Genomic DNA, 18,597 nt, shown 5'->3' with positions numbered 1-18,597 from the left:
TACGAGCGAAATGAAAGCTAAGGACTTCACTAAATGATCAGCGACATGCTGTGTGAAATTGAGTTGCATTTGTATATTATACAAATACATCATCTTCGTCCTCGTTTATTTCACCGATAGCAAAGTAGTAAAATACGACGTAGCAGTTTGCATTACCTTAAAAACACATAACGCGACGTATTTTTCAGACATTTCACACTATTGTTTATTATGCAATCATTGTATCGAAACGTACCGAACTGCACATAGTCAGCGACATGACGAACATTCTTCCAGCCGAGAGTGTGCACGGAAAGAAACTTCTGTGAAGCAGTATTTTCAGCAGTGTTCGGCTTCTGGTAGAAAATGTGTACCACTGTGAACAGTATCTATGCGAGAGAACAAAAATCGCGTCCTATGACTGTCGTCAATGTGTGACACGTGTGAGATACTCATATTGCGGCGAACGTGGCGTAAGTGAATGCAGAAAAGTAAAACAAGACATTGCCGTTCGAAACTTGAATGACACACTGACTGAAATTCTCTCGGAGAAATAAAATTGTGCCGCGTTAGAAGAGTGGTTCTCTTTTTTACGCGCCGATCAGCTGACGCTCGAAAGAGGACGGCATGTAGAGAGAAAAATTGTTCTGCCCTTTACGCGGCGCGATTCGTTTTTTGGTAATGCACTTATCCGAAATACGTTAAATATTTTCGAAAAAATTTTTGCATTTACAGAATTAACATTATTTTATCAATCCTTACGCCATGTCGAATATTTCTGCGCTTCGATTTATCAGCAACTGTCCGGGAAAACACATACATATGAGATGAGTGATCACACCCACAGTTACGCAAATGTATCTTATTACTTCTTCGGTATGTCCCAATTTGTTGATAAGCTGCAACATTCACACGTAGATGTGAGAGATCTTCAGATATAAAGTAGTTCTTTACGCGCATGTAAATTATCTCACCTGCAATCCAATCACGCTCATGATAAGTACATTCAGTGTCAGTAGCACGAACGTCGCGTACGTGAATGTGGAGTCCAGCATCTGGACGTGTCTAAGACATAACAAATATAACAATTTAATAACGTAACATTGCAATAAATTTTTTGACATAGAAAATTTGGAACAATACAAACTCGAGTGCGAGTTGATGTTTTCTCAAGCATGTCGTCAATTCGTCGTAATCGTTAGTGGTAAAATTATGTTTCTCCACGAATAGATGATAATGAGCACTTGTGCGTGTTTTCTCATCACAAGCTTTAACGTCACATCCGCCGGTGATATTTTTAAGACGGTGGCTTTTAAAAGTACATACGTATGCGAAAAGATGTAAAAAAATTTCAAAACAAGTCTAGCATTTGCGTTTTTTTTTAATAAGAAAATCAAAATTGAAACATCCTTTTGTCTGTGTGCGTTTCATCGAAAGTTACATCGACCATAAAAAAAGTTTCAAAAATTTTGAAAAAATTTTTGTTTTCTGGTACACCAAAAATCCTTTTACACTCACCTGATGGCTGTAAATAAACTACACGCGTGTAACACACAAATTATGTACGTAGTATCGATGGTTAATACAATTCCAACGGTGATCATGCTCGAAAGGTAGGCGTGAAGTAATATCGGATAATAATATTTTTCTTTGTCGATTCTATATTCGGCCTGATAAATCATTTTCAACGGTCGCGACTCGTTCAACGGTTTTGCGACGTCCAAGATTCTCGGTATTAAAGGAATCAACAGATACAGCAGCAGAATTGTGTAACAATATGCTGCAAAAAGTTGTGAGTTCTATGTGAGAGAATGGTTGTCTTAGAATAATTTTATTTCAACGTTTTCCAGAACGTTTTTATTGTTATATATACTTACGTATTACATTTAATTACACATGTACCTGCATAATATTTCGTCACCTTTCGACCGATATCGGCATAATGTCTCAGAACATGACGTTCGGATTTACCGTTGAAAAGTCTCCAGTGATCGTTCATAAGTTGCAGCAAATGTCGAAACTAATTATCGACGCGTAAGAAATTGATTTATAACAAATATTTAACTGTCACTTTGTGCTTTTCGAAAATTCTTTGTACTTTCAAAACTCACTTTGTCGTTATTTATGACAATATTAATTAACTTCGCGTTGGAACCAACAATGGGGATAATGGTGATCATACCTTCGACGGCTATATCTACATCGCCCCACGTGTCGTGTAACAGAAGCAGCTATAATTAATAACAATACACAGAAAAATAACTGACATAACAGCAAGATGTTGCAAAACAGTATCGAGTATACATGACAGTCGATATATTTGATAAAAACTACGAACGTAACATTGATATTTTACCACGAGATAAAGCGACTCTTCAATAATATTACAACAATATTTCTCTCAATCTGTCACCGATGCGTCTATACACTTGCACTACGTTACCTCAGTCGCTACCACAGAATATTGTACTGCCGTTAGTAGACACGGTAGAAGCACTCTAAGCGCTCGACTCTGATACGGCCACCCACCGATTTGCGACAAAAAGAATTTATTGGTGGCATAGTACTCTTCCATGTCCGCGTTCATTGTCGTATGCAATTTTGTACGCGCGAATCGGTCGTTCCTCATTAAATATACGGTTGTAGAGACAGAAAAAAAAAGAATGACACACGAAGCAAATGTAGAGTCGCAACAATAGAAACAATAATATAGAACAATGTAGTTACAATAATTCCGGATTGTCAAATGCCTTTCACGAGTTGTGAAGGATAGGCGTTTATCCGATCGATAAAAAAAATATGTCATTGTAGTAACTGGTTGTTATGTATCTTCAGTTACGCGTAAAAAAGGGAGTTTTCGTGCACGAATGCGCTGAAATTACAAGCTTTCCCGCTGCGATGCACGCGAACGTTTTGTTTAAGCAAACCTGGATTGCTTAAAGAGTTATTTTTTGTGTTTTAATAATTATTAGTAAAATAATTTAAGTGGTTCGATTGTACAAATGGATACTTAGAAAAAAAGTGAGATAAAAATGCAAGATTTTAACTTTTTCTTTTTTTATTGCAGGACATTATAAATAAATAGAAAAAATCGAAATATATGTTTATATGTAATTACAATTTTACGTGAAATACACGTCGTTTCACTGTGATGTCTGTAAAAAAGTCTTGTGTTTCACGAGCACAATGAAAGCTAAAAATTTTTCGCTGAACGACAACGAGAAAAGGGCACGTGGCAGTTTTATTTCACAGATAAAAAGGTGGTGAAGTACGACATGGCTGTATGCATCACCTTAAAACCGAATGGAACAAGTAAATTGTCGCATAAGTACATCAGGTAAATATTTTCGCGTATATACACATAAAAACAGTTTTGCTGGAATAGCAAGAAAATTTTACGCTTTATTAAATTTGTTGCTTTGCCAACAAAACATCTCGTTAGCGAAACAAAAAGTTTAGTAAGCTTGACAAATTTTTCTTACCAATCATATAGAATGGCAAAACTTTGTTTTCCGTGTGTGTGAGCTAAGACGTACCGTGCTGCACATTGTCAGTGACATGACGAACATCTTTCCAGCCGAGAGCGTGCACGGCACGAAACTTCTGTAGAGCAGAATTCTCAATAAATTTTTGCTTTTTGTGGAGAACGTGTACCACCGCGAACCGTATCTAAAAGGTTGACATCGAGCTTGTGTAAATTCGAAATACAGCAAATTTAGGTAAGTTCAATCATAAAAAATAAAATGAAAGAAATAAAATATCTCTCACGTCTTGTCGAACACCTCCGTGCTGTGATCTATCAGCAGCTGTCCTGGGAAACACATGCACACGAGATGAGTGATCGCGCCCACGGTTACGCAAACGTATCTTATCACCTCCTCGGTATGGTCCAATTTGTTGAGGAGCTGCAACGTTCGATTTCTAAAATGACAGCTTTACGTGAACGCACACAATACGAATTTACCTGCAGTCCGATCACGCTCATGATCATCACGTTTAAAATCAACAGGACAAACGACGCGTAAGTGAACGTGGTGTCCAATATCTGAACATATCTGTAAATATAACGAAGAAATTGTAAAAAACCGGGAAAAATATTGAAAATTTTTGTAAAACAATTCTTGTTTAAATTGGTAAGATTAACGTCAATAAAATATCACGCAATACGAACTCTAATGCGATTTGATGTTTCTTCAAGCATGTCATCATTTCACGGTAATCGTGACAATTGGCATCGTCGACGGAATCGTGTTCCTCTACAAGTAGATAATAACACGATCTTGTGCACGATGTTTTGTTGTTGTTGTTGTTATTATTATTATTATTGATTTCAGCAGTAGCTCGTTGACCGATACTTTCAAGTTGGTGACTTTTAGAAATAAAACAAGTTGAAACGTTAGAGCTTCATGTTTTTTGACACACTTTATGTTACTTCAACTTCAATTAATATCAGATTAAACGTATTTATGAATTTATAAAAAAAATTACTTGTCACTTTTATACATTTGTTGTGGGTCGTATAACATTAATAAATACTTACCCAATAGCCGTAAACAAACTGCACGCATGCAACACACATACTATGTACATGGTATCGACACTCAGCACGCTCACAATGGTGACTGTGCTCGCCATGTAGGCGTGCACCAAGATCGGATAGTAATATTTTTCCTTGTCCACTCTGTACTCAGCCGGGAACACGTACTTCAACGGTCGCGATTCGTTCAACGGCACGACAACGTCTAAGATTCTCGGTATCAACGGAATCAGCAGATACAGCACCAATATTGTGTAACAATATGCTGTACGAAGGAAAATCACTCATTACGTATGTATTTGTTGTACATCTGATCTATCGCATTTTTTTGTCAAGAGAAAGAAGTTTAGTTAAAACAAATGTTTCGACAGAAATTGTTTTCTTAGTTACACGAAACACAATCTACATTGTACATCGCGATCATGTCACTTTGTCTCATTTTTTTTCGTGCTAACAATTGATCGTATACCTGCGTAATACTTCGTCAGTTTTCGACTAATGCTTGCGTAGTATTTTAAAACCTGACGTTCGGATTTGCTGTTGAAAAATTCCCAATGATCGTTCATGAGTTGCAGCAATTGTTGAAACTGACGAAGAATATAAAACGTTTTTGTAGTAGCACACGCAGTATTTGGCATCAATAAAAAGCACTGAGACGTAAAAGACTTACTTTGTCATTATTCACTACAATATTTATTAACTTCGCGCTGGAACCAACTACTGGGATAGTGGTAATCAGACTCTCGACAGCTATGTCTATGTTACCCCAAGTGTCATGCAATAGAAGAATCTATGAACAGACAACAATATTGATCGACGAGAAATTAAATTTACAAATATGTAAAATTTCAAGTTTCCGTCGAAGAAAAAAGATATTATTGACACCGTTACCTCAGTCACGACGACAGAGATTTGTATTGTTACCAAAAGAGACGGTAGCAGCACTCTCAACGTTTTACGCTGATACGGCCAACTACCGACTTGTGACAAAAAGAATTTGTTAGTTGAATAGTATTCTTCCATCTGTGCGTTCATAGCGCGTACGCTGGTTTTGTGCGAATGCAACATTACAAATCAACTTTCTGTCATTGAACAGAGCAACGGCGGAGTAAACTTGACTTAGATAGCGAGCACTATACTGTTGTTATAGTAATATCGGATTGTCAGTTCGGATAATTTCGGATTGTCAAACGCGATCCGCGTGAAAGGTGTACATTTGGATGATCGATGTGTAACACGTCGCCTCTACATTGTAGTTAACAACAGATGTTCGATTAATCGAGCAGGAATTGAGCTAAGGTTGTAAGCTAAACTAAAACTTACTGTTTTAAATGCACTGCTACACAAAATTATGTAATATATTAAATTCGTTTAAAAAACTTCATAATTATAAAAATAATAATAATAGAGAGAGAGAGAGAGAGAAAATAATAACAGAGAAGCAATTTTGACAGTTCGTCGTATACGTGGAGAAAATTAAAAATGTGACTATAAAGTAACGTAACTTATATTATATATAAGTCGTATACGTAATTTATATTATATATAACATTAAATAATATATATTATATACACACATATAATTTATTATATATATTTACAATATTATACTTTATATTATATTTATTTGGAATACGCTGTATATGCACGTATTTATACATACATGTGTGTATATATGTATAAATAAGAAAATTACATGTATATAATCTTAAAAAATAAGATATGTATAAGTGTTAATCTTAACAATTTCTTTTACAATATTACAGAAAACCTACGGTTATATTATTTCAGAGAACATCACACGAAATCGAGTACACAGTAATCTATATTCTTAAACAAAACACCAGTTAGTTAATAAGCACATTATGTGTAAATATAATGTATTTTTGTTGATTACATGCTATGTTAGAACTTACTATGTATATTTTACCGATGGTTAACATACATGAATAGAGATAGTTTGCTGCTGTAATAGTTTTCTGCTCCTTTTGAAAACAGAAAATCTATTGTGACCCGCACCTGAAAAATGTTCTCTTTAATTATATGCAATTGCGATATCAATTTTTCTATTTACTTTATTTTTATTACAAAGTGTCTGAAAAATTTTGATACAGCTGAGCCAAAAAATCACGTGCCATTTTAAAAAATTTACTGAGTAATTAATTAAGTAATGTAAACCAATGAGCGCGCGTGGTCCGGACTCTGCAAACGTGTACAATTTTTAGTTGTAAAGAAAAATGACTTACCTGCAATATCCCAGCAACGAGAAGTGGAGCAAACAAGCGAGAGGCGTGACACAGGTTCTTGCGATCAGCTGATTTTCACAACGGTACAACTGAAAATTATACATGCCTACAGAGCGCGAATCATCGCTTCTCATTGACTTACATTAATAAATTAATAACTCAGTAAATATTGGAAATTTTGCAAAATGATAAATGATGTCGATTCAGATAGATCTGATTTATCTTTGCACTTCGAAATTGTCAAAATTCTCTTGACACTTTGTATTTATAAAGTGAGTAACAAACTCAAAATACAAGGAGAGATGTAAACATTCTAAACGTCATCTAAGCCGCAAGTAGACCAACTGCGCATAGAGTTGCGTTGTAACAATATAGATCGGCATCGTTGTAATAGATAATAATGCAGTAGTTATATGCGTACACACACGTGTACGATAGAACAAACCACTATATTTAAGACAATTGCAACGTGATATGTTGTAATAAGAGGTATGAAAGCGGAAACAAAAAGCAGAGTCGCGGGAAACGTTAGACAGTAAGTGCGATCGATCCCGTGACACGCATACATTTTGGACGCACTTACGGCAAACAGTATCAATCTATATGTTGCAACAGCGATTACACGTTTCACGTTCCTGACAATAATAATAGAACAAAAAACAAAAACACAGTTTGACAGAGAGAAAAAAAATGAATTACGTTGATCAGTTTTACCAGAGCTCGCCGCATTACAGATACGTTCGAATATTTTTAAGTAGCTGCGGTTTATGGCCTTTTCACACAGCAAGCCGACGCTACGTGATATATCTCACAATGCTAGTGATACTGGGATCGGGAATGACGTTTCAGGTACATAGAGAAAATTCGTGTTTTTCAGACTAGGGAGAGTATCTCAAAAAATATTGTAGATACTTTTTATGGCTTTTTGCGATTTTATCACTAACGAGAAGTTAACCGACTTCAATAAATTGCAATTACATGCAAATGCTGTCGCAGCATTTACGCGCGCCTGACACAATCAATGTAATCCACAATTCTTTTAAATAAACAATTAAAAACATAGATATTAGGCGTAAGAGACATTTGGAATAACACTTTCGAACTGGTCGACGCAATGCCGCTGTTGTTACTCGCTATAGTGTCTACAATCAAACTGATTTTTGCGATATGTACGTTGCCGAAGGTGCGCACAATGATAAAAGGTCGACATTACGCGCGTTAATACATGAATTTGTTGCTGCATTTGATTTTTATCGTGATTTTTCGAGTTTTTCCAGATAAAACTGTTGCTGATAAAAATGCAAGAATACTGTCTCTCCCAAAAGTCGACTGAGGAAACCGAGATACAAAACTCGCACGCGTTGTACGGAAGAAATTTGTGCTACGCTTACACAGGTGAGCTTAATTAAATTTCAAGCAAAATTAATTCCAAGTTTTAATTTTTTGCGTAAATCAGGCTTAGTGTTCAGTCACGTCGTAGTCTTCAATGTTGCGACATTATTGTCGAGATTTGTTCACGTGGAGTCTGATACGAACGTTACATTGTCGAACGACGTGCAAGGCGCTCAATTGGGATTAGCTTACCGCGTCAATTATTTGGTCGATTTAGACAAATATTATGTTCCAATATACATACACACGACTACGTGCTGTGTGTTGTACATGTCTTTGATTGTTGTATTCGATGTTTTATTTATGACGCTGACTCATCACTGCTGCGGGTTTTTCGGAGCTTTGAGGTGAATGTTGGTAAATTATAAAAAAAAATAAATACGCGTGCTTAAAAGTTTATTTACCAATGTAGAAAATATTTCTATACCAACTTGTAAATCTTTGGATATTTAAGATACCGACTACAATATGCGTTAGAAGCTGATGATATAACGACAAAAAATAAATGTTACTCAAATATCGTCTATAGCATTCGAAGACACACGGAAGCGGAGGAGTGAGTGTATTTTTGCACCGAGAGAATTATTATTGTAACTTGTGTGAAAAAAATTAATTAATACAATATAAATGTGTATATGTCAGGTTTGTGGCCATAGTGAACGAAGTACATAGTTTACCACTTTTCTGTCACATAGGAGCGACCATAATTGTTTTAAGCGTTTTAGGATATCAGGTGAGTGTTGCGATCACTATGTGTGTTTACGTGAATATTATTTGGGACACTTAGGTGTATATAATAATAATATTAAAAAGCTGTAATGGTTTTTCAATTAAACACTGATCGCTCAAAGAAAACCACGACGTCGTTACTTACATACTTCAGTAATTTCCACAGGTGGTAACGAACACAAGCGATATCAATCGTCTTTTGAAGCATGGCATGTATCTGAACGGACTTACAATCAACATATTCTTTGAGAACTGGATCGGTCAGAAAATTATAGATTCCAGCGAAAAAGTGTTCGACGCCGCGTAAGTTTGTTACATAGCAATAAAGGCGTGTAAATAAAATTGTTACACGCATATCTAAAATTATACGACATTCTTAGATGTAGCGCAGAATGGCACAGTATGTCAGTGCCAGCGAGAAAACTTCTTGTAATGGTCATAATGAAAAGTAAACAGCCGCTGATACTGAACGCCAGCAAATTGATCGTATTGTCGTACATCACTTTTAACACGGTAAAAAAAAAAAACAATGTCACTAATAATTTTACGAAAATGCAAATTTTTCTTACGTAATGAAATTTTTTGTTGAAGGTGATACGCACATCATCGTCGTACTTTATGCTGTTACGATCCATGCAATAAATACTTTTAAGACACATTTGCACTTCATATATTTGTATTAGTTTTACGTCATTAGTGTGTGCGTCTTAGAAAAATTATATTCACACATATGTGATTACAACTTATATTTTACAGTATTTTTTGCTAAATTCTATTTTCCCTTCTCTTCCTCTCTTTCACTGTTTTCAAAATTATCTTGTTATAATAGCGGTTCGTGAAACGAACATTACGTCGATCCGCTAAACGGGACTGCTGTAAAATATGTAGAAGATGTGCGACGTAAATGAAACAGGAGTCGTCAATAGATAATTATATACGTGTACACTCGACATTTTGACACACTATATTCGCCATGTGCAATTGCACTGTCACATTGTAATAAGATGTTGCGAAAGCGGAAACGAAGAGCAGAGTCAGAGAACAGTAGAGAGAAAGATATGCGTAAGTTTCAATCGATCTCTTGATTTCGTTCCACGATCGCGTTCGACAAAACCGCATCTCTTTGGGGCAAGACGCACAGCGAATAACACTAATCTATATTTCACGGCGACTATATTTCGCGTTAAGGAGGGCGAGATGAATAATGTCGATCAGTTTTTTCAGAACTCGCCGGATTACAAAATTGTTCGTACATTATTAAGCGTTAGCGGTCTGTGGCCTTTTCATACGACCGGTCGACGCTTTGTTATATATCTTGTACTGCTAGTGGTGTTGGGATCCGGAGCAACGATTCAGGTAAAAGGCAAAGCTTCTGTGTTCTTCGTAAAATATTGCGCATAGATGTTTTGTTGTGTGCAATTGTGTGTCATTGTCGCGGCAGGAAAATAATCGATCGATACGCGACGGTATTATCGTAACAGTTACGCGCGTTTGACGAAATTGTAACGCAATCAACGACGTTTTAAAAAATTACAAACATACGCGTACGCGACAAGTAATTAAAATTATTAGCAATTAAAATTATTTATCGCTGTGTACACGCGTATGTTTTGTAATATAATATAATATGTAAGTGGGTAATTAATTACAACAAAGTTAATTGACGAAACTGTAGATATTAGGAATGATAGATGTCTGGCACGACACCTTCGAACTGGTCGATGGCATGCCGATGCTGTTACTTACTGTATTGTCCTCGGTTAAAATGATACTCACGATACGTACGTTGCCAAAGGCGAGTATATAACACAGCGACATCACGCGACTACGTAACCAGTACTGTAAAATTTTTTTCTTCGGGTTACAGATAAAACTACTTCTGATAAAAATGCGAGAATACCGTCTCTCGGAAAAGTCGAGCGAGGAAACTAAGATACAAAATTCGTACGCGTTGTACGGGCGAAATTTGAGTTACGCTTACACAGGTAAAACAGCTTGAGTGTAAAAATAATTCAAAAAGTTGTCAGTTTTTATTTATTCCCCCGTTACATTTTAAGAGGTTTTAAAATTGTTTTAAGCGCACAAATACATTTTTTGTGTAAATTAGGTTACGTATTTTTCCACATCATTGTTTTCAATTTGATAACATTATTATCGAGGATCATTTACATGAAATCTAATAAGAACGGAACAACATTGTCATCGGGAAAAGGTGCCCAAATAGGATTGCCTTTTCGTGTCAGTCACGATATCGACATGGACACATATTACGTTCCCGTATACATACATACAACCACAACTTCTGCGATTTATGCGTTCTTCATAGGTGTATTTGATGTTTTGTACATAACACTGATTCACCATTGTTGCGGATTATTCGCGGCTCTGAGGTGAGTGGCAAATTTCATATGAAAAAACGCTTAACCATGAATGTCACCAATTTGACTCGAATGTGTTGGAAAATTATCGATTTTTAAATGTTGCATATTTTTTGTCTTTAAGATACCGGCTTGAATACGCGTTTGAGTTCGAAATGATTAGAAACAGTTCAGCAACAAAGTTCACAAGAAATAAATCGTATTCAAATATCGCTTATAGTGTTCGGAGACACGCAGAAGCAATGCAGTGAGTATATATGTAATATATATCTGCGATACTTAATTATCTTTATGAGGAAAGCTGATAAAAAAATCTTGTTTATTTGTGAATGTGTTACATTAGATTTGTTGACCTGGTGAACGCGGTATATAGTTCTCCGCTCTTCTATCACATAGCATCTGCCGTATTTGCTATAAGTGTTTTAGGATATCAGGTATGTCTTAGTGTGATAAATATTATGTACGATGAAAATTATTACGATGGCTCTGTGCGACACTTCTCGGGTGTACAATTGAATTATTTTTTATACTTTTCAATTTTCTACTTGAAACGAAAATAAAAACTACTCTGCATTGTTTGCCTGTACATCGTGATAATTTCTATAGGCAATCACGAATATGGAACAAGTCAATCACCTTCTGAAATACAGCATTTATCTGGATGGACTCTTAATCAATATATTTGTTGAAAACTGGCTCGGCCAGAAAGTCATAGACTCGAGCGAAAAAGTGTTCGACGCCGCGTAAGTTTTATTGTAACGCCGAGAGAGTCGTGCGAAATTATTTTTTGTTCAATCACAAAATTCGCAGATATAACGCTGAGTGGTACAACATGTCAGTAACGACAAAAAAGCTTCTTGTGATGATCATAATGAAAAGTAAGCAGCCCGTGATGCTAACCGCCGGCAAATTAATCGTGCTGTCATACGTTACCTTCAACACGGTAAGTACATGCGACAACTTTACGCAAAATGTTGATTACGTTACTAGGGATGAGAAACATTTTGTTTAAGGTGATGCGCACATCGTCATCATACTTTACTCTGCTGCTGTCTGTGCAGTAAAACTTTCTGGGAACAAACAGACTTATTCCGGCACATTTTACATTTATATATTTACATTGATACATTTTTACATCATTACTTGCTGCTCTAAACAGAAGAAATAAACATAAGAATTGTAAAATCGTAGCAAAGGTGTGGATTACAATTTATTTCGCAATACCTTTGCTAATAATCTATTCCTTCTTTTCTCGATAATTTCAATATCATTTCACACGCACATGGCAAACACTTGTGTTTTCAACGTGTCCACCGCCCCGCACGCACTGAACGTGTCTTTCTTCGCGACGGAATACATTGTCGCTGTTTTCCCTTGCGAGAAACGCGACGAGAAGAAATGATGAAAAGGGTCGCCAGTGCGCGTAAATAATTGGCCGTTATACCGCGATGGCGTAATTGGTCGTGTGATGATGACCAATTTACTCCCGCGACACATACGGAATCGCTAATGACGTTCTATATGCTCGCGCTTGGTGTAGCGAGCACTTACTGAAACAATCGTCGATAGTTCGCACTCTTGGTGTTCAGTTTTCTGAAAATGCTCGAGCGAACGGACATTCGACGAAGTCGGTATTACATGATCCCCAGGTTCTACATGACTCTGGCAGGATTGTGGCCGTACCGCGCGATCCGCGATAGATGTCTGCACTTTGTGCCGACGTTCACCGTGTGTTCGATTATCCTCATTCCACAGGTATTAACAATCGAACACGTTCACGAAGGCGCGAGAAAAAAAAAACGCTAGAGAGAGATAAACGTTTTGTTTTGCTTTATTTTTAATTAATGTTCCATTTTTTAGATTATGTTTGTGTCTCATTGCTGTTTTGTAATTAATGTGTGATATTGATTTTAACACGTAGCTGCTGTACGTGCATATTGCCCTGATGGATCTCGACGATTTGTTCGAGTGTATTCCAACAATATTAATCACAATATTGTTCAGCTTCAAATTAGGCAGTTTAATGAAGAACAGCGAGAAAGTAGGTATATTGATTACTCGCGAATTTAATGAAGCGATTGACGCCACGTACAAGAGGAAGAAAAAATAATTGTTGACACACGCAGAAGCTTTGTAAATACGTTTGTATTGTATTTTATATGTATTTGCAGATAATGAACTGTTTTAAAACAATAGAAGACGATTGGCTGTCACTGAGCACCGATAGCGAGAGAGCCATTCTACATCGACACGCCGTGTACGGACAGTACGTGACGATATTTTACGCAGGTGCGTCAAACAAAAAAAAAAAAAACATTTGACGCAGAAAAAAATGAGTTAAAAATCGATTGAATCGAGCAAAAATTTTTCCGGCGAAACTCCGTGTAACGCGCGTAACCGATTTCTAGCTTTCATGCAGCTAACAGGATTCCTGTATATGCTCAAGTCGATCGTGCTGATAATGATCGAGGATACTTCCAACTCGACCGGCCTGGCGGTGACAAAGCTGCCTTTTCGTGTGGAATATGGCCACACGATCGATCGGTATTTTTATCCGATACTGATTCACGGTTACTTGACCGTGTTTTCTCATGTGACCGCCACAGTGGCGACCGACACCTTGTATATTTCCCTGGTCCAGCACGCCTGCGGGATGTTTTCGGTCGTTGGGTAAGAGGATACCCGAAATGTGATTTATTCAAACAAACTGAAATATCACAGAGACGTGTGTATTATCGCCTCATTGAATCGCGAAATCTCAATCTCGGAAGAGATCGTTACGTTATTTCGTAATCTGGAAATGAATTTGCCAAGAACGTTTATTATTTTAGCGGCTTTTAGACACTCGCTGGAACATATTGGCGAATACAACGACGCCAGTTTTGATCTGACGCCCGACAAAGCGAAGGACCACAGTTACAACAAAGCTCTCGAGTGTCTGCGTAAACATCTGCATGTAATAGAGTGCGTGTTGATAGCGTGACATGTCGCGCGTTATTTTATTTATATGTATTTTTTTTCCTCCAAATTTTCACGTTCGGGATTTTTAGATTCGCGGAGCTGATCGAATCCACGTTCACAACTATATTTCTCGTCAGCATTAGCATAAACATGGTCGGCGGTAGTATATGCGGCATTCAGGTATGTCATTTCTTTAATTTTAAATTAATGATTGTGATTAATCTCAGAAAACGTGCGTGTTGAAGGTGTTGATAAATTTGAACAGCAGCACCAAGAAAGATATAGTAGCGCCCATCGCTATCTACGTTGCTCAACTCACCCATCTTTTTCTGCACTTCTGGCAGGCGCAATTCTTGTTGGATTACAGCACCGTTCCGTACGAGTCGATGTAAGACAAGAAAACTCTTCTTCCTATTTAAGAGCTCGATTTTGCTTAGAACGCTGTTGTTTATTAATTTTGTTTATACCTGACGGAATATCTGCGAACAAATGTATGAATACACTTTTCATTTATCATTTTGTGTTATTATCGTTGTTTTGACTCACAGTTGCAGAGCAAATTGGTATCACACATCGAGTAGATGTAGGAAGCTCCTGCTTCTGATCATGAGCAGAACCGCGTCGCCGTGCAGGATAACGGCCGGCAAAGTGATGACACTGTCCATCGAATCTTTCGGCGTGGTAAAGCAATTATAATTAATGACTAGAGTGTCTGAAAAATCTTGACACAGCGCCGAAGTGACGATAGATTGGATCAATCTGACCAGAAGGATCATTTTGCGAAGTTCGCACTTTTTATTGAGTTGTATTAATTAATTAACGCGAGCCAATGAGAGCGTGGAAAGTGACGGCTTGTATTAATTAATGAATAATTTAATGAGTATTATAATATTCATTAAAATTATTAAGATTCGTATACGAATCTTTCACCACTGTGTGTGAAAATTCTTCAGATACTCTATATTTATTTTTTTTTCGCGTGATCTACTTAAGATGCGCTTTATATAACAATGATTTTATTATTCGAAGGTTCTCAAGACATCGATGTCTTACTTTACAATGTTGCGCTCCTTCCACTGATAGCTTCGTCGCGATTGTGCAAGTATATTTCGTTAACAAATTGTTTTAAGAAAATCATACATTTACACAATGTATTTATACATAATATGTAATGTGTGAATATAATATTTTGCGGCAAGTAATTGTTTAGTGATCGCTTGCTTCAACATCACGTCACATTTCTGTCGCGCGTTTACTTTTTCTCAACGAAAAATTGCAATTTGTGACAGACATTGTGCCACAGTTTTCTTCTTCTGATTTCTGACGATCGCACGAGAGACTCGATCATTCGAGCGAACAAAATATTAATTTTCTTCATATGAGTATAGTCGCTGCTGTTACAAGTATGTCTAAAAAAATGAAATAAATCGCTAGGATTCCAGAAAGCAATACGACAAAGAAAAATATACGTATAGTGCCGTGTAATTTTATGCAAAAACTCGAATCGACATACAAAAGCACTACAGTTCTTTGAAACTATTTTATTGCGTATAATATCAATATAAAGTACGTCTTCACAAACGTCTCAGCAACATACAGACCGATATAGCTGATTGTAATATCTTGAAAGAAAAATTGCACATCGATATACACATATTGTACAATATGTCGCGGGTAAAGAGAAAAGTCTCGTCATTCTTAAAATTTAACGTCGACACGTCACGCGTGTCACTTTCACGCTTACCGTCGAAAAACTTTCTAGACTCACAACGTAGTGATTGTACGGCCTAATGGAGATCGTTTGCATGCATCTCATCATAACGAACAACATCATCTTTTGCTTCCACAGAGACATATTGTGCCACTTACCGGAATATCTAGAAATTCACGACGTCAAAAATGCGATCGAGTTCTCCAACAATTACACCTTATATTTTTTTTTATAAAGTTTTACTTAGCCGTGACTTGATGTGACTTGATGATCTTGATGTGACTTCGCGCGTTGCACGAAGAACAAGATGCGCGCGATTAATCGATGCGTAAATCGATTAATCGTTGCGCGCGTACTTACGTTTTCATGAACAACTGTGTGCTCGTGTCGATAATCTGTTGACCCGCGTAGCTACATATGAACAGATAAATTGACTGTCCACCGACGAAAGCTATGGATCTAAGCGACCGTTCGTCCGACAATCCGGAGAACTTAACTGTCTAAACAATAAATGTACATACGCGATCAAGCGCTGGTGAGAATGCTTTTTAATTTCACTTATTGTTGCGACACACGTGAGGTTTATACATGTATTGATATGTTTATTCGTAAATATTCACTTTTGGCACGAGTAAATAAAATACATCATATCAAAGTTAAGTTTTTTTCAATGATTTCAACACTCACTTGAACCATCGTTATGCCTATCAGGGCTATCAGACTTAAAAACTCAACGAAGATATTCAATTCGTAGCACGACTGAATAATATCCACAAACCTTAGATCGCACACAAAACACGTTAATAATATATTGCAAATTTTAATTTTGATAAGAAAAATTATTGAATACTTGCACAGTGCTCCGCATATTTATATACGTTGTAAAACGTACCTAAAAAAAAAAAAAACAGAAACAATCGGTCTTTTGTTTTGTCGTTATTAACATTTATATATACTGTGCGTTATTGTCTTCGTAAAATTACACACGACAAAAATTGGTTTCTTTCGTGAAGTTGCTTCTGTTTTTTAGACATAACTTACGCGTATGACACTGTCAAAAGATTACTAACTGTAAAACGTTGCGATGTTCTTCGACAAAGAGAATTATCTTTCTGTAATCTTTACTGTTTTTACGGACGGACCGGGTCTCTTTGAACAAATTGAGTCTTCGTTTAGCACTGAATAATCGCTCCGCGCGGTGACTGAACATAAATTTTTGCTAATTATAAAATTGTCGGGACACAATGTCGATGTAAATTGAGAAAAGAAAAACTCTTCGAAGCCAAACAAAAAATCTAATTACAAATTGTATTAAATATGTAACATTAATAATTGTATATAATAGTTTGTGTTTTTTTCAAACAATACCCGAGTACGATGAACATTCCGCTAGCGTGCTGCGCATAGACGACGAACATGGTTGCGTGAGCGAGGACCGCTCCCAGTACCAACAGTATTATAAGGTACATTTGAAGTCGAATAAGATAAAAATATTTTTCGTTGTCTATGAAGAATTCGGCGTGAAACGGATGCTCGTTCTTACGTGACTCGTTTAACGGCACAAACACATCGAGAATTTGCGGGAAGATCATATTATAGAATATGTACAAATTTATACCTCCTAGCAAGTAACCTGAAAAACGCGGAGTCACATAAAATTAAAACAAGTACAAAGATTGAAATAATTATAAAAATATATATAAAACTGTGTTATATTAATCATAAAATTTAAACAATTTGATCGAGTACCCAACTCTGATTCTATAAACCCTTTGTGCAATTTTTTTTTAAATGAGATACTTTTAAAATATTTTAAAAAAACTTAAAAAATATCAAAACTAATGTTATTTCTGTAATTAATAAAATGAAAAGCTCCACTTGCCGAGAAAGCATTTTGTAATCAGTCTTGCGCTCGTGGCGTATTCGTGCATAATTTTGATTTCGTCTTGAGATTTTCTGCGTTTCCAATCAGCTCCGATTCGATCGAGCATCTCTTTCATCTACAAATCAAATAATGATTATATTTTTTTTTTGTTTTTTGTAAATTCAAGCGAGACAAATCAATCGCAATTTTTGACGTCTCAAATAATTACAAAAATAAGAGAACCGTATATATCGTCTGTCTCTTACTGTATTCTTGTGTATTGTACGTTCCACTATTTGAAATATCACACCAAGATTAGGTATGAAAACAGGCAGGACGTCCAGTATAAATTCTATGGTTAACTCTGACATAAAGATCTTCGTAATCTGGAAGAATAGCCGATTTTTTTATTTCAATTTTTTATATGAAAAATATTCTTCACAAAAAATCATTTATTAAATTAAATCAAAAATTATAGAAAAATCTATTTTCACCAAACACCGATCTAAACATTTTTAAACCACATGCATTCAGTAACTTTTTTTTATTAAAATGTACCTGAGCAACTGTGGACCAGATTATGATCAACATCACGATCCCCCGACAGATCCAGGCGTTTTTCGCGCTCTGATAAGGCCATACGCCGATTAAGGACAACAGTCGACGATTCAGTCCGTAATACCGATCCAGAGAGAACTCCATCTACTTCGGGGGTTCGACGAGAACTGAGAGAAATGATCGTGCGCGAGACGATAATTGTCCCCTGCGCTATCGTCGTTCTCACGCGACAGAAATAAATT

General features: G+C 36.4%; 4 protein-coding genes across 4 annotated transcripts; 1 reads left to right on the top strand and 3 right to left on the bottom strand.

The window, feature by feature from the left end:
• Nucleotides 1-94: 94 nt before the first annotated feature.
• LOC109855589 lies at nt 95-2,566 on the bottom strand. Its single transcript, XM_020430030.1, has 8 exons — nt 2,423-2,566; nt 2,091-2,210; nt 1,882-1,999; nt 1,498-1,759; nt 954-1,044; nt 742-878; nt 236-368; nt 95-156 (listed from the first exon to the last, which is right to left on the bottom strand). The coding sequence occupies exons 1-8, from the start codon at nt 2,564-2,566 to the stop codon at nt 106-108; spliced, it is 1,056 nt and encodes a 351-aa protein (XP_020285619.1). The 3' UTR covers nt 95-105.
• A 573-nt stretch (nt 2,567-3,139) lies between these two features.
• Nucleotides 3,140-5,584, bottom strand: LOC109855584 (odorant receptor 22c-like). Its single transcript, XM_020430016.1, has 9 exons — nt 5,408-5,584; nt 5,187-5,306; nt 4,986-5,103; nt 4,520-4,781; nt 4,151-4,348; nt 3,944-4,034; nt 3,748-3,884; nt 3,516-3,648; nt 3,140-3,271 (listed from the first exon to the last, which is right to left on the bottom strand). Exons 1-9 carry the CDS (start codon nt 5,582-5,584, stop codon nt 3,221-3,223), a joined length of 1,287 nt encoding a protein of 428 aa, XP_020285605.1. The 3' UTR covers nt 3,140-3,220.
• A 1,971-nt stretch (nt 5,585-7,555) lies between these two features.
• On the top strand, nt 7,556-15,302 carry LOC109855577. The gene is made up of 23 exons (XM_020430004.1): nt 7,556-7,611; nt 7,826-7,945; nt 8,040-8,157; nt 8,219-8,501; nt 8,609-8,710; nt 8,797-8,887; nt 9,050-9,186; nt 9,264-9,396; nt 10,559-10,678; nt 10,751-10,868; nt 10,991-11,273; nt 11,386-11,508; nt 11,605-11,695; nt 11,868-12,004; nt 12,072-12,204; nt 13,183-13,302; nt 13,433-13,550; nt 13,670-13,931; nt 13,983-14,195; nt 14,312-14,402; nt 14,450-14,610; nt 14,771-14,903; nt 15,252-15,302. Exons 1-23 carry the CDS (start codon nt 7,576-7,578, stop codon nt 15,300-15,302), a joined length of 3,174 nt encoding a protein of 1,057 aa, XP_020285593.1. The 5' UTR covers nt 7,556-7,575.
• Nucleotides 15,303-15,796: 494 nt separating this feature from the next.
• On the bottom strand, nt 15,797-17,525 carry LOC109855570 (odorant receptor 42a). Its single transcript, XM_020429991.1, has 5 exons — nt 17,302-17,525; nt 16,621-16,711; nt 16,294-16,433; nt 15,967-16,099; nt 15,797-15,844 (listed from the first exon to the last, which is right to left on the bottom strand). Exons 1-5 carry the CDS (start codon nt 17,523-17,525, stop codon nt 15,797-15,799), a joined length of 636 nt encoding a protein of 211 aa, XP_020285580.1.
• Between the last annotated feature and the right edge of the window lie 1,072 nt (nt 17,526-18,597).

Source organism: Pseudomyrmex gracilis, unplaced genomic scaffold, assembly GCF_002006095.1.
Source record: "Pseudomyrmex gracilis isolate BER0280 unplaced genomic scaffold, ASM200609v1 scaffold_3, whole genome shotgun sequence".
NCBI lineage: Eukaryota > Metazoa > Arthropoda > Insecta > Hymenoptera > Formicidae > Pseudomyrmex > Pseudomyrmex gracilis.
The sequence above is the reverse complement of the archived record's forward strand: the minus strand, read 5'-3'. Positions and strand labels throughout refer to the sequence as shown.